The sequence below is a fragment of the Triplophysa dalaica genome, chromosome 7 (genome assembly GCF_015846415.1).
Source record: "Triplophysa dalaica isolate WHDGS20190420 chromosome 7, ASM1584641v1, whole genome shotgun sequence".
Taxonomy (NCBI): domain Eukaryota; kingdom Metazoa; phylum Chordata; class Actinopteri; order Cypriniformes; family Nemacheilidae; genus Triplophysa; species Triplophysa dalaica.
This window is the reverse complement of record NC_079548.1, coordinates 9,159,748-9,175,756: the sequence shown is the minus strand read 5'-3', so window position 1 is coordinate 9,175,756 and position 16,009 is coordinate 9,159,748. Positions and strand designations below refer to the sequence as shown.

General features: G+C 38.0%; 3 protein-coding genes across 4 annotated transcripts; all 3 read left to right on the top strand.

Annotated features, from left to right (window-relative positions):
* Positions 1-466: 466 nt before the first annotated feature.
* Positions 467-4,188, top strand: kctd13 (potassium channel tetramerization domain containing 13). 2 transcript variants are annotated; one of them, XM_056751903.1, is made up of 7 exons: positions 467-665; positions 1,344-1,616; positions 1,726-1,895; positions 2,200-2,286; positions 2,378-2,430; positions 2,656-2,851; positions 3,119-4,188. In XM_056751903.1, the coding sequence occupies exons 2-7, from the start codon at positions 1,376-1,378 to the stop codon at positions 3,365-3,367; spliced, it is 996 nt and encodes a 331-aa protein (XP_056607881.1). In that variant the 5' UTR covers positions 467-665; positions 1,344-1,375; the 3' UTR covers positions 3,368-4,188. The 2 variants fall into 2 exon arrangements, with proteins under 2 accessions (XP_056607881.1, XP_056607880.1); XM_056751902.1 differs by having other exon boundaries at positions 1,340-1,616.
* Positions 4,189-4,258: 70 nt separating this feature from the next.
* Positions 4,259-8,974, top strand: hirip3 (HIRA interacting protein 3). The gene is made up of 8 exons (XM_056751875.1): positions 4,259-4,418; positions 4,853-4,973; positions 6,207-6,342; positions 6,473-7,096; positions 7,193-7,350; positions 7,651-7,801; positions 8,321-8,419; positions 8,513-8,974. The coding sequence occupies exons 1-8, from the start codon at positions 4,351-4,353 to the stop codon at positions 8,695-8,697; spliced, it is 1,542 nt and encodes a 513-aa protein (XP_056607853.1). The 5' UTR covers positions 4,259-4,350; the 3' UTR covers positions 8,698-8,974.
* Positions 8,975-10,937: 1,963 nt separating this feature from the next.
* Positions 10,938-11,702, top strand: zgc:163079 (uncharacterized protein LOC100006550 homolog). The gene is given in 4 exon segments (XM_056752230.1): positions 10,938-11,173; positions 11,238-11,372; positions 11,374-11,582; positions 11,698-11,702. Coding segments are annotated over 4 exon segments (585 nt in total).
* Positions 11,703-16,009: the final 4,307 nt, after the last annotated feature.

The following is a 16,009-nucleotide window of genomic DNA, read 5'->3' as shown; positions in this document are numbered from 1 at the left end:
TTTACTGTTTATTTGTGCATTAAGGTGCGTAACCATTGCGTATTACACAGAAGTCTGTTAGGTGGAGCCGAAGCACATACAAAGCATCTTCAATTCTTTCTGATCCGCAATTCTAACATTGTTTTGTATGGCCCGTTTCCGCCAAGGTTGAGTCATTTTTAGATTGAAACATCATTGATTTTGTATCTCTATCATCTATTAAAATCGAATTTTTGAGAATCTCATTATAACGAGATACTAAGTCGTTATTATGAGAAAGTTTCTCATTAAGTCACAATCCCTTGTAAAAGAATCTCCAACCCTGGCGGAAACGGCCTTCCATAGTTTTGAGTGCTTTTAGAAAACGCTGACCTAATGGAACAACCCTCCACGATTGGCTGCATTCACCACATCACGTACACTATGACACGGGGCGGGATTAACTATCTTGACAGACGTCAGTTTGGACCAAACAGCTTACGGAAGACACTCTTCGCAAGGGGAAGCAGCCATTGTCTGTCAACCCACAACAACAAGAAAGAGGAAGACAGTTTTGGCCCGAGAAACAAGAGGACATTATGATCTGGTGAAAAACATGATAGGATTATTGTTGTAGATGTAATCGTACATCGCGATTACTCTGCATTTTGTGCACCTCGTCGTGAGAGCTTTCGCTAAGCAGCTCGGTGAGTACTGTGCTAATTGACACTCCCTCAGTTAGCATAGCTAGTAAGCTTATCAATATGTAGACATCATATTGACGACACTTGACGGCTAGTGATCTTCGACAGGCCGTGTTGTACATGTGGTTTTCTTCTAACGTTAATTTTTAGCGTTGAAATTGTTTAAGGATCACAGAGAAGCAAATTTGGAGTGGCCTGTGTGAGGATTAACGTTAGCTAGATCTCTCAGCTGGAAGTTAATGTTAAGAATGTTCTGACCTTATTCGTTATGTTTATTTTGTATTAATAACGTTATTACAGTGATAATTCTGTAGTAGAGAAACATTCACGACCCCTTGAGGATTTTTTTTCTCTCGTATAAATTCCATGTTCAAAGATACTCCCACGTGACACCCCGTGATAGCTGCTAAATGCATTGTTTTATATGCCTGACGTTGTTCCGTTATGTCATAGCCTGGACCTTTTTTTCTCTGAAGAGGTGTCATTGCGTTTATTAGTTTATGTCCCCTCGTAAATTTTTACATTTTCCGTGCATGTGAACTTGTGAGCAATCGCCAGCATTGACACTGCTGTCCATGTTTCTTGTTAACTTCCCGTTCCATGTTGTAATGATGTGAGTCAGTATCACTTATCGTCAAGAAGGTGGTTCACTTCTGTGTTTTGCATTTCAACGTCAGGCAGAAGAGAAGCAGGGTTTGATTTGCAGTCCTCTGATGTCTGCCGAAGCGTCTGGTTCATCTGGAGGGACTGTGGTGAACGTGACCGGTTCTGCCGCACAGTCCACTAGCCATGCTGGCGAAGAAAAGCCTGAGAGGAGCCTGACCAGCAGTAAGTATGTGAAGCTCAATGTGGGAGGTACTCTCCATTACACCACTGTCCAGACGCTCAGCAAGGAGGACAGTCTGCTCAGGAGCATGTGCGATGGGAGCACCGAGGTCACCATAGACTCAGAGGGTAAGGAAAAACATTCATAAAACATCTGACCAACATGTACAATTACACTTAAACAGATTATTACAGCTGTGATTCAGATTTGGCATAAATGTGTGTGTGGTCTCCCAAGGGTGGGTTGTGTTGGACAGAAGTGGGAGACACTTTTCCCTGGTGCTGAACTTCCTGCGGGACGGGACAGTTCCTTTGCCAGAGAACTCACTGGAGCTGGAGGAGGTGCTGAAGGAGGCACAATACTACAGGCTTCAGGGCCTTGTGCAGCACTGCCTTACCACCTTACAGGTGATTTTACTCATTCATGCACTGACTAGAAGGAAGAGCATGTTTAGTCCATTAGATTGCAATTATTTGATCACAATAAATTGCTTTGTACAGAAGCATCTACCAAATGCATAAAAGTGTATATTTTACCAGTATTTGTAATCCTTGGGAATCAAACCCACTTTCACTGCCATATGGAGACCATACCATATCCAGTATTGGTCCAAAGTAGAACAAAAATAATCTGTGGTTCTTAGTTTGATACCTGGAAAGTATTTGATAAACGTATTATCAGTTACTTATGGCTCGTTTGATGTTGATGCAGACACGCAGGGACAACTGCTGGGGATGTCACATTCCTATGATCACTTCGGCCAAAGAGGAGCAGAGGATAATAGCCACCTGCAGGAAGGTAAGATAATAGAGACAAAAATAAAAAATGCAATGCATGACACATATATAAAAATAATTGGGGTGGCATTTTTTTCCTTTCCTTATGACAGCCAGTGGTGAAACTGCAAAACAACAGAGGGAACAATAAATATTCCTATACCAGGTACTCATTCTCACACATTCAGCATTTACTCTTTTACTCCGTTCTAACAACCATAAAGCAAATCAACTTTAATGTGATCGAATATTATTCTGGATCACACTATAGTAAAAATTTACACTATATGGTTTATCGATGTAAGAAAAGTCCATAGAGCTTAATTACATTTGGACTTAGTCTCTAGAAAGTTTTGAAAAAATTATGTAAACACAAAGTTTTCTCCCATAGTAATTCAGACGATAACCTCCTGAAGAACATCGAGTTGTTTGATAAGCTGGGGCTGCGTTTTAATGGCAGAGTGCTGTTCATTAAAGACGTGCTGGGAGACGAGATATGCTGCTGGTCTTTCTATGGCGAGGGACGCAAGATTGCTGAAGTCTGCTGTACCTCCATTGTTTATGCCACTGAAAAGAAACAGACCAAAGTGAGCAGCGGGGAATTAAAAAGCTTGTTTTTCTGTGTGTGCATTGCTCTCTGTCTGTAGGTTTTGGCCAGCGGTGAGATACAAATTACACTGCATGGTGAAAAAAGTCTAAATTAACATATTTGGCTATGTATTATACCCTTGTTAAAATAAGTCTCCGACAGGTGCATTGAATGTCCTATATTTTTTTTTTTTGAGAAATGGAGCACTTGTTTTGTCTCTTCGTCTTTTACACCTGACATAATTCTTCAACTTCTCTTCATTTAGGTTGAGTTTCCAGAAGCACGTATCTTTGAGGAAACACTCAACATCCTGATCTATGAAAATGGTCGTGGTTCAGGTTCGGGAAGCATGGCCCTGCTGGAATCAGGGGGTGTCTCATCAGGTGTTGGCCAATCAGAGGAGGATGGGGCAGGGATAGGGGGCGGGGACAGACGGGTGAGACGTATCCATGTGCGGAGGCACATTATGCATGATGAAAGGGGTCATGGACAGCAGACTGTCTACAAAGACTAAACATTTAAAAGGTACAAAGAAGCAGAGAAATTGTCATTTAGGAGAGTGGAGGCCTTCCAGTACTAGGGTCCTGTGAACAGGTACCAATGTTAATAAAAAATGGGAATAACTTTAGTTTAACTTTGATACATTTAATACTGCACTGAAAGGGTGGGGGAGGGGTTATAGGCTAGTTTAGAAATTGTCCTAAAATTGCCACAGTGTGGTTCAATTGCTTACTTGTCCTTTTTTTTACATTTAATTTATTATTCAATTAATTTATTGTCCAGATGTTTCACTTTTTATTTTAAAAATGTGAAGTTCATTTCTGTTTTGCCTGACCATGTAAAAGTGTTTAATGGTAAGCTGTGATGTATGTGTTTGAATGACCGGGTGAGTGGTACTTGGTGGAATTGTAATATTGTACAGATTGGTCAGATATTCTGTGAAACTGACAAAAATGTGCACAACTAATTGTTACAGCCATAAACATAATGGTGGTGGGGTGGATTTAAAAGTCTTAAACGCAAACATTGTTTACACAACTGTCGCATAATTGATTTGTTTGGGCAAGATGACACAATATAAGATTATTGTCTTGTAACTTAATTTTCATGGCTATGAGATGATGGTAAGAGTATTTTTTTTAATTTAAGGTATAACCCATTTTTAAACTAATCTGTATTGACTAATGTAAGCCACAAATGCACGCATTTCCTGCTTAAAACGCTGCCAATGGAACTAATACGCAGAATGACGTACACATATTGTGACGGCATGTTACTCAAAATGAATGAACAATTTGTTAACATTTTCAAATAAAATTGTTATTTTTCTTGAAACCGTTGTGTTGTATTTTGGAACCTCAATGCGTCCATTGGACATTGTGCGTCATGACGTATCTTGACGTGACCGCGCACAGCAAAGCGCGCCAAGGCAGGGTAGCGCGCTAACTACGCAGGGATGTTTAGCGTTTGTGTACCGTTTGTGTAGATGTGTAAAACATGGTGAAAAAAGAGGACACTATCCGAAAGTTCGTTGTGAGACAACTGATTCAGTGCTCGGACCTCAGGTAAACCGCTGGCAAAAGTATCGAAAGTGCAACTTGAAACGTCAATAAAGATGATGGTATGATCACCAGCTATCAAACAACGCCAGGCCTGCTTCATCAATTTAACGTTACTCGTTTTTGCGTTCTCAACTTTGGGCTGTTTCTAGTCAGAAAAACCTAAGCAAGCATTAGGGTGAAAAAACTGTTAATTTAGATAATGAGCGGTTTACAATGTGTCCAATATGATTTCTAAGCAAGGTATAGCACGCTATGTGATGTATGTTGTCAGAAGTGTCAATGCCCAGAGGAGGGTACCACAGTACAAGAGAGTTGTACTGCACAGAACATTTTGGATTATGCTTTGCTTAATATATAAAGTCAAAACCATGTCACGCACGTTTCTAGTGGTCCGTCAAGTATGTGCATCTTGAACAGTTTTCTCTGTCATGTTTCAGTTCACTGACCTTGGGCATTCTGCGAAGGAGATACCTCGAGCAAGTGGGGAGAGAGTCACTCAGCACCAAGGATAGACAGTTGATGAAGACAATTGTTGAGGAGGAACTCTTAAAAATGCAGGTGAGGAGGAGAGCAGTCGATGAGATGCAGTAAGGTGGTCCTACTATCATGAATACTGCACCTCTCTCTGAGAAATGTACTCTGCTCTGCCAAGATACCAATGCTTATTCTCAGACAAGCTTCACAGAATATTCCCTAAGAATACATTTAAGTTTTACGAAGAACTTCATTTTTCTTTTAGGGAAACGTGCTTATTTAGTGGTATAAGTAAATAAAATTGATGCACATAATACATACTGAAAATAAGATGTTTATTACAACCAACAAAATTAAGTGAACAGAAACGTTCTTGGCAAATCTACAATGTTGTTTTTTCCCTCATCTTACATTAAAAACGTATATAGACCTTCATTTTTTCCTGATGTCTGGTTTTGGAAATATATATATATATATATATATATATTTTATTTATTTTGAAAAGAGGACTGACAAACTTTAACAATCTACATACACTTATTTTAATATTTTGGAAAAAGTTAAAGCTGGTTACCTTGTGTGTCTATATTATGAGTATAGGAAACTATAGGTATGCCTTGTACCTATAGATGGTTTCAGCAGCGACATAAATAAACGTTATGTGGCGCAAACTTAACTTCCAGTAGACCTTTGCAGAGAAACAACAACTATGGAGAAGATTTAAATTAATTTAATACTATTATCATACAATACAATATTAATATGTAATAATATTATTGTACATTTTATATAAAATATAAGGGGTATTTCACCCTAAAAAGAAAATTCTGTCCTCGTTTACTCACCCCCGGATTGGTCCGAACCTGTTTAAATTTCTTTGTTCTGCTAAACACAAAGTAAGATATTTGAAAGAATTTAAAAAAGCAAACAGATCTCATCTCCCATTTACTCCCATATAGTATTTATTTTTCCTACTATGGCAGTAAATGGGGGATGAGATCTGTTTTGGTTACTGACAGTCTTCCAAATATCTTGCCTTTTGTTTCGGTGTGTTGTGATGAAAGAATTTTCATTTTTGGGTGAACTATCCCTTTGACTTGGGGTCAGTGCATGTGTCAGATGAAATCATCTATACCATCAATGGCAATACTGAGTTTGATTTGAGAAGTGTTGAATGTTGCACTGTATTCCTGGAAAATGTGCTGCTTTGACATGTCAAAATGATGCAGGATCTGAGACATGCATACTTGGATGATTGGTCATTGACGTTTATAGGGCTTTGCAAAGAATACATTTTACCTTTACTATGTTTTCTAGGAGAGCAGCGATGATGAGCCTCTGGTTAAATTTGTTGAGAAAAAAAGAAAAAGGGTGGATGATGATGATGCTGACGAAGGCTTGAAGAATGAAATGGCAAGGAAAAAGAGGCTGCGGCACGAGGAGTCTTCTCCAGGTGACCATGCAATACCTTTTATTTCCAAGCAAAATGTTATTTATTGAAGTGAGATTTATGTTGTGCTGAATGTGTTCATAATCTTTCTGCATTAAAGCATCTGGCTCACATTTAGTGTTCTCTTGTCCAGATTCCCCCGACTCTGGAATAGTCAAGGCTATGAACGAAGACGGCCAAAAAGAGGCAGAAAGTGACAAAAACACGGACAAAGACAGTGAGGGGGAAAGGGAGAGTGCTGGGAAAAAAGTAAAAGAGCAGAAACAGAAGATGGGAAAGGGCAAGCAAACCAAAGAGCAAGAGATGCAGTCCGAAGATGAAAGTGAAACGAAAAAGAGACAACAGAAACAAGGGAAGATGATAGAAAGTGAAGATGATGAGGAATTAGAGTATTCAGATGAAGATGGGGAAAAGCTAAAAACCACAGCGAAAATGAATACATTCAAAAAAAAAGATTCATCCACCGAAGAAAGAACAAGTGATAGACGAACAAAAAATAGCAACAATGAGTCTGAGGATGAAAGCGAGATGAGCAAAGAGAAGAAACTGGAGAAAAGAAAAGATATGAAGAAAAAGAAGCCAGTAGAGACAGATGCTGTGAAAGCAGTGGAAAGACAGGTTTTTGGGAGCAGCTCTGAGAGTGATGAAGAGGAAACCAAGACGACTAAAACAAAGAAGAGCATCGATTCTGAGAGCGAGAGTAGAGAGAGTGAAGAGGAGGATGCTGACAAGTCATCCTTCAGAGAGAAGAAAAAAGGTAAGCATGTCAATTTTACTCTTATTAATTGTTTGTTATAAAATAACACTAGCCAGACATAAACCTACTTTTTTTTGTCCCTCTGTTTCTTACCAGAGGAACACGAGAAGAATGTAGAGGAGGACTCTGACTCCTCCTCTCTGCCCTCACTGGAGGATGAGGAAGAACAAGAGCAGAGCAAGGAGGAGAGGAAACCGACGAGTGTGACTAAGAAGAAACGCAGTGAGGAGAGAGAGAGCACACCCAGAGGAAAGGCAAGATCTCAACATATAGACTGTGACAGGATTCAAAATAAATTTCCGCACAAATGCCAATGAACCCTAACCCTAATTCACTAAATGTTTGACACCTTGAAAGAAAAAGGTTTTTATCATTTTTTTTATTAGCTTGTGTTGTTGAAATCAGTTGGTAATTGCAGACTCTCTCAGAAATCTCTCACAAAACGTTATTTCTTTTAATTGTTTAATATAAACTAAACCTGCAGTCCCATCTTCAGCAATTTATAAACAATGTAATGAATATACAACGTTATTAAAATAACCATTGACCATCAGGATGAGGAGAACAAGACAGTTGCCCGTCTTAAGCGATACATCGCCCTCTGTGGTGTGAGACGGAACTACAAGAAGCTTTTAGACGGCTGTCGATCGATAAAGGCCAAAGTGACTGTGCTGAAAAAAGAGCTGGAGGAATTGGGTGTTGAAGGTAAGTGTCTCTCTGCGTGCTTTGTGTGTGTGTGTGTGTGTGTGTGTGTGTCTGTGTGTGTGTGTGTGTGTGTGTTTGATGACGTATTTTAATGCTGTGCCAAGAGATACCTGCAAATAAAAAAATCTAGTAATTGAATGTTAAGTTATCTGCTGGATTTTAGTTATGCACAGAGTGTTATGGATAGTTGACAGACTAATATGCAAATCTGTCCTATGTTGTGACAGCAAAAATGACAATGAAGATAAATCTCTCCTTTTCTATGTTATATGATTAATATGAATAATATAAAACAATGTTATATGTAATTGTTTTCTCAAATTTGCTGTCACACCATAGGACACATTTACGATCAATTGTCAACCACCCCAAATGCTTCTTGCATTCCAAGCAAGTGATCTTTCTATATTGCTGAAATAAAAAATCACCTAAAATTCATATCCGTATCTTTTGTGTTCAACCGTACTGATATGCCGTTGTTAGGGATTGTGTGTTCAACCTAAATTATCTTTGTTCCAGGTCAGCCGACCATTGAGAAATGTAAGAAAGCTAGACTAAAGAGAGAGGAAGCACAGGAGGTGGCTGAGCTGGACGTCAGCAACATCATCACAACTCAGGGTAATTGCACCTAATATCACCTGATAAATTTCAATCTCATCAATGAAACAAACACTCATTGTTACTTTGTTCGCCCCTAAACTTGACACTCAGGACGTCCCAAAAGGAGAGCAGCATGGCCCCCTCGTCCCAATGTTTCTCCTCCCTCTTCTGTCTATAAGTGTGTTGTGGACTCTGACTCAGACAGTGGGGACAGCCACACAAACAGGGGGCACAAGAGAGCAGCAGCTTGGAGAAATCTGCAAGGAATCATCAGTGATGATGGAGAGAGTGATTGAGTGGGAAGTGCCTTTTAACTACAGGTTGTGTTTTCAGAACATTATACGGTCTTTCTGTAAGTTCATACGCTCTATTTCATATCAAACTGTACAGAAGTGATCAATGCCCTCACGTGCATCCTCTGTTATTGTAGGATGTGATCCAGAAAGTTTGTTTCGTCTTTTTGTGCATTTTATAGTTGTTTATTTGTACTTGAAGGTTTTCAAAATTTAAGTGTCTATGTTAATAATGAAAAGGGGCTTTAAGAATAAAATAAAGGATTCATTTTACAATTTCCTTACGTTTTTCTTGTTTTTTTCCCCTGGAATAGGGACGAAATGTAAATAGCCTAGTTTGATCTACATACAGAGTTGCTATAGTTTTGCATTTGACATCAACTTAGCCCTTCAAATGGAACTTGATCGATCTACAAATGTTTGGAACACTTCCATTAAAATTATAGTTCTGAATCCTAAAGAGCTGAAAGACGGGGTTGAATACCTACAGTAAAAAAGAATCATCATTCTCATAACCACTAATTATTATTAGGTTTTGGTTAGTTCAGCAATCTAGTTGATGACGCCACACAGCTGGTGGAGGTCTTCTAATAAATACGTTCAGATGTCAAATTCTTGCTGTAAATAACATACATTGCATGTATGGACCACATTGGTTATCCTATTTTTGTTATCTGTTGTATTATATCACGATATTTAAATCATTTCTAAGTGTCATTCTGCCCAGGGATTCCCCAGGGTCCTATCTCACGCAGATTATGTGCATCCGCACTTTTAAAAAACAGTGCTTCTATTTCCTTGACAAACTAAAAGATGTCCAATTAAACGTGTATATATTTTGAGTGATGGATATGGAATGCACTGCATGTTGCTTGCTTACTTGGATAAAAAGCTTGATGCTTGTAAGTCTAGTTGTCATAATAATAAGGAACGATGCTACTAACCACAGCTCTAGACCTGCAGTTCCAACCATGCAACTTTGCGATGCTGCTTGCGATTGATCGTTGGAACAATGGTTTTGGGAAACGCACCCCACACTGATTATGGTGGTCTTGACATTGAGTTTTTCAGCTACAAAGTAAATGCAGTCATTCTATCTATCTATCTATCTGTCTATCTATCTATCTATCTATCTATCTATCTATAAAACTGTATAAACATAAATATTGACTAAATTAATTAATTGGCAGACTTGAGAATCTTGTAAATGCAAAAAAAAACAGAAATGTGAATTACAATCTTCATAGTTTGAGGGCCTGAGATTTAATTATTTATTCTTTGTCGGAGTCATTATTTATTATTTTATTAGTAAGATGTTTGGAAGAATGTCAGTTACCAAACAGATCTCATCCCCATTGATTCTCATAAAATGTATTTTCCCTACTATGACAAATGGGGAGGAGATCTGTTTGTTTACTGACAGTCATCCAAATATCTTGCCTTGTGTTTAGATGAACAAAGGTATTTATACAGGTGTCTCACAACCTAAGGGTGAGTAAATGATGACAGAATTTCCATTTTTGGATGTCTGATGAAACCATTAAATTTCCAATGAAACCATCTATTATTTTATTTTTCCTTCTCTTAATTATTATTTTATAGGGTAGCAAATAGTCTGAACAAACATTGTATTATAAACTAAATTTGAATTTGCCTTTAGATTTGAAAGAGAAGGCAATAAAGTATAAGTAACTCAAAATTTGACATCAGATGAGCCCATTCACACTAAACATTTTTTTGGGATCACCCCCATACCTATCTTGTTTTTTTGTCCTGTTTAGTAAATCTGAAATGTTAATTTATGAATGTATCATTTCAAATACTGTAGAACAGCACTTCTCACTGCTGCATGCTTAAATGTACAGCACCTGCTTTCCCAACCGGAAACTGCAGAGGGTTCTGAACGTGAAACGCAGAATTCACGCATGCAAAGAGCACATTGTGCCTGGTGTAGAGGTAACCATAATGATCAAATGCCATCGTCTATGACTGAGTTGGTGCCAAATGGTGACCAGTCATAAGTAGCAAGGGTATATTTTTAGCAATAGCCAACAAAACAATGTATTGGCCAAAATGATAAATTTTCCCTTTATGCCATAAATCATGAGGATATTAAGCAGGTCATGTTCAATGAAGATATTTTATAATTTTATTTAAAAATAAAATAAATTTAAGAGTCAAATCAACATGCTGCATCTGGATTAAATCTGACTGCAATGTACAGCATTGACAGGTCAGACATTATGATCCACTTGGGAAGCCGGAACCAAAATAGATCAAATCCACATGAGATTATTAGAACAGTAATTCAGCTCATCAACCATCGTAACTATGACACATTTACTCATCACAATGACATAGCACTGCTCCAGCTCTCCTCTTGTGTGAATTTCACTGATTAAATTAAACCAATCTGTCTGGCTGCTGCTGGTAGTGTGTTTGATCAAGGACTTTAAAGTTGGGTCACAGGAGGGGGAAACTTTTGGAAGTAATTTAAGATTGTTTTCAAGTGACACTTTTGTTATATAGTGTACAACTTTTACACTAAGCTATACTGCATGTTTTTGTGACGTTATAGACGGTACATTTCCTGACATATTGCAGGAAGTGGAGACTCCAATTCTGAGCAACTCTTAATGCAATATGGCCTATAATAATGATATCACAGACAACATGCTATCAAGTGTATAATATTTCTATGCAGGGTCATTCTGGAGGGCCACTGGTCAGTAAGCAGAACTCCTAGTGGATTCAGTCTGGAATTATACGTTTTGTTGCTGATTGTGTGGACCCCCAGTTTCCTGGTGTGTACGCCAGAGTGTCTAAGTATCAGGACTGGATCAAGAGTCACATAGTCAGTGACCAGCCTGGATTTGTTGCATTCCACAGTAATATTGATCAAATCAACTATATATTCAGTGAAAGCTCACCCAGTCTTTACTTATTTTCCCTTTCTCACATTCTCCATCATCTCTCTCATCTTCTGTGTTTTTTTTTATGTAGTCTGAGTCACTATTATTGGTTATTATTATAGTCTTTGTATAGTGACCAAGATGTCTGTACACACTGTCATAAACAGAGAGGCTTATTTTTCTTTTGTTTGAAAAGTAGCTTTGGGTTTACAGTTTTGGGTTTATCAGTACCGTTGATAGAAAATTTATACAAACCTTTTATATAGCTCAGCAGAGGGCTTGGTTAAGAAAAGATAATTTGAGAGATTGCTGAATAACTCGACCTATGCATTCATCAACACAGTCAATGTGATCCAATATCTTTCAAGATTTTATTTTAGATGTATTAATCATTTACTGCTGTAATCACTCAATATAAACATAATAATCATTGGTTTTGAGCAAACAGATTCTTTTTTCAATATTGTCAAACACTCATTTGACGTAGTGAGCACCAGAATATATCTGATGTCATGCCATTGATAGCCTTCATGCATAAGTTTGCATAAGAAACCAAATAATAACAAACATGAAGAATGTTTTGTGGCACACATAGACACAGCTAGGGGAGTTTTTGTTATGATCACACCGCTGACATTTTCCAAAACAAAGCATTATAAAACCTCCAAACTATATGATGTCACAAGTCAAAATGAATTCTGAAGTATAATTCTTTAAGGCACAGACGATTGAGCTTAGACAATGTATTGAGATTTTGTGTATTGTATTGTGTATTTGGTGTTTTTAATACAACCCATGTGCAATTGTTTAATTTTAAACCATTGCATGCTGTATATTTTCTCCATAAGACTGCAGTTTACCAAAGACAGTTTAAAAAATGCGGTTTGAAACTGCTCCTGTCAATGATGTCATAAACCAGTGACCGATCACAACACTTTATTTGACCCCTGCAGAGAACAAGTCTGAGACATAAATATGCAAAATGGCGCATAGATTTGTGCTAAAAGTATTGCTGGACTGCTGTGTCAGTTCTCAGTTTCATTTTAAGTTTTAGAAGCGTCTGGAAATGTCCAGTGCGATTGAGGGGAGGCGGAGGTCATTTGCATATTCATGTCTCTGTGTATACTTAATGAACCTGAGATGTAGTTACATTCAATCTATTTTATGGCAGGAACATTTGTTTTCAAAGGAAAAACTTTAAATATTTTGATGGTCAAAGATTAGTTTTAGGGGATAAAATTATCCATCACATGCATTGGGGACTAAAGTTTAGGTTATTTTTCATATTATCAGCAACTGGTATTGTGAAGGATTTTTTTCAGACGTTTTAATTGAGATTACAATGACATTTATACTGTATATAGATAGTATGCTACATTTCGAAAGAATAAAAACAGATGGAGACCAAAGGTAGCCATGGTCTCTATTTACATCCATTCTGTAGAAAACAGCATCTGCTAGCATCTGCTAGCTTGTGTTCCCTGCCAGGAATAAAACCATATAAAATAATTCAGGGGGCACATCATGCACTATATATGATATGCACTAGATGGCACTACACAATTGTTTTACCATGCAGATGTCCTATAGGTCTATAGTAACATACTTTAACTGTATAAATCTGGTAAACCATCAGTCTAACTGATGCTAAAATCATGGGATCAATTCCCAGGGATTATAACGTTTAAAAATATGTATATCATCAAGCAAAAGATGTCCCTGATGCCAGAATAGACTCACATTGAGAAAGAAGACCGAAGATAGAAGATTGGAAAGAAATAAAACTTGACTTGACAGCAAATACCTTTGTAAAGAAAAATCCAACCTGGTTCCATTTTTGCCATTATGTTTTTGCCAAAAAAGTGTGAGAGTGCGGCCGTGCTATTTTAAATGACTGACAAATCATATTATCAATGAATACCTTTTACCCTGGTCTTTACACCACAATCTATCCTAATGCATGATTTGGCAATGACTTGGTGAGACGTCGTAACGTTTATATTTATGCAAAACCCTTTACATCCATTTGTTTGAGCCGCAAACTTTTGAAGGCACCTAATTTTCTCCTGCAGTCTGCTCCCACTCTCCCGTTCTCCCTTAGCTTCATTGCATCCCTCCCACAAACCATCACACCAGCCACACAGTAACACCTCAAACACTGTAATTAATCAAGACGCGTGCCGTAATCAGGAGGAGGGACGGCTATTTTTAAGAGCCCTGTCTCTGAGGGGGCATCGAGAAACGCGAGGACAGCGACAGAAAGAGAGGAACAAATGAATCTATTTACAGTGTGTATGTGGGTCTGTCATATGCCTTCTGTCTTCAATCATCACACCTTGTGTTTTCCCCTTAATATACTGGGAAAAAATCAAGAGAAGACTAATGATGAGCAGCTATAGTATTTGTATCCTTTTCCATTTGCTCTGCATATCTTGATTCTATCATTATTTTATCCCTAAACCTATATTTTACATGAATACATTAAATTACGAACCAAACCAGTACCACAGTTATATATTGTGGAAAGGTTAATAGAATTGACAGCTTGGTAAATGTATGAACCTGTATTTATTGTGATCCCACCCAGATACCAAAGAAGATAAATGCTTGCAAGGTCCGCAACATAACTTTTCTTCTTCATCCTCTATTTTGCCTAACTGACTTCCCATTAGACCACAATGCAAGTTGGGTCTTCACCTTTTGAGAACCACCGACTTGAAGTACCTCATCCTCAAGTTAAACATTGGTCAATCCTTTACAACTATACTATATAATCTGGTTATGGCTGTTGTGTAGAAAAATGCAAGTCATGACAGTAAATGCTGTTGCATTGAGCAGTAAATATATTTTTCTAAGAAAACAAAATATAAAAGTATCAATGAACAGAACGCTTTACTTTGATAGATGACCATCACTTAAGTCAGATATGTATTGAGGTCTAGATTAGTTTATGTTTAATAACAGATGGCAGATAGCTATCGTCACTTGGTCTCAGTGACTTTTTGACACAGACATACAGTATCTTTCTCTCTCTCTCTCTCTCTCTCTCTCTCTCTCTCTCTCTCTCTAAATATCTCTCTCTCTATCTCTCGCTCTCTCTCTCTCTCTTACACACACCCTGTGGTATGTGCCCAACTATATGGCTATTATCTCTGTTGGTTGCTATGGTAACCCTAACCTGAGCTGGCAGGCTTTAGGTGCTGATGACACTTTGTGTGTGTGTGTGTGTGTGTATACAGTACATACGTGGTAGGCTGTGTTGAACTATGGATTATTGAGATCATATGCAGTTGCTATTTTGAAAAATGATGATGTCACTCTTGTGTCTTCAGAGGGGAGCAGCCCGCACACTTCGTATGTAAAACCAAACACAAGGAAATACACTCCCATTGCCATTATTGTCCATGGGCACTCAGCCCACATGCAGATTTTCTGAGCCAATCGACTAAACTGTAAATGTCATGTGACTGTCACTACTCAGGAGCTACAGGAAATGTGGAAAAACGCTTGTTACTGATGTCACCATAACAACATGCACCCAAACCCTTCATTATAGCGAAGTTGTCACTTGAAAAGCTCCAGAAGTGAAAATACATTATATTTCAGACTTTTGAGAGCCCTATAAAACACTTACGAGACATAACAAAATAGTTAGGATTTGTATGTTCTTTGTAAAAAGATCAATAACGTCCCATAAAAAATAAAGCTTTAATACACTGAAAGTTTCCTTAGATAAAAGCGCTGTCAAATTCATAAATGTACATCTGAATGGCTGTTAATGTAGAGGGATGCTCTTTATTGATCACATGGTGTAGTTTTTAAATCTGCCAGCAGGGCGATGTTAACCATTTAAATTTTGATCTCTTTAATTCACCTGAAATTGCCTCATTTTAAAGATGATACTGGGTGACCAGTAACGGAAATACATGCAAGCATTCAGGGTTATTTCATATTCCATCATCTCCACCATTCGTTCAAGTTATCACGCTCCTGTTGTGTCCTCTGGAGATGTTTTGGGCTGGTTTTTTCACTCTGTGTTCTGCTGAACTCATATTGCCCTCCATACTGTCTTCTTCAATTTTTCTCGCTACGACATCAGATCCCACTATGCACTAAAGGAATCTCATTTGAATGCCCCACAGGCATTGGCGCTCCTTATGCATCACTGCTCTAGGTTCATTTTAGTACAGTTCCTTCCATTGCCTGGTGAAAAAAGCACAGGTAAACTTTACTGTGTTTAAATTCAAGTATTCTGAGATTATGTAGATATGGTGTTTTGTTTAAACTCAAATAATCACTGTCACTGCTTATTGTTTGGTTTTAAATATAATAAAGTGACCCTTTCAGTCTTGGATTTTTCTAGTGTTTTTCTGGCATGCTGCAGGTTCTTTATAATGTTGCGT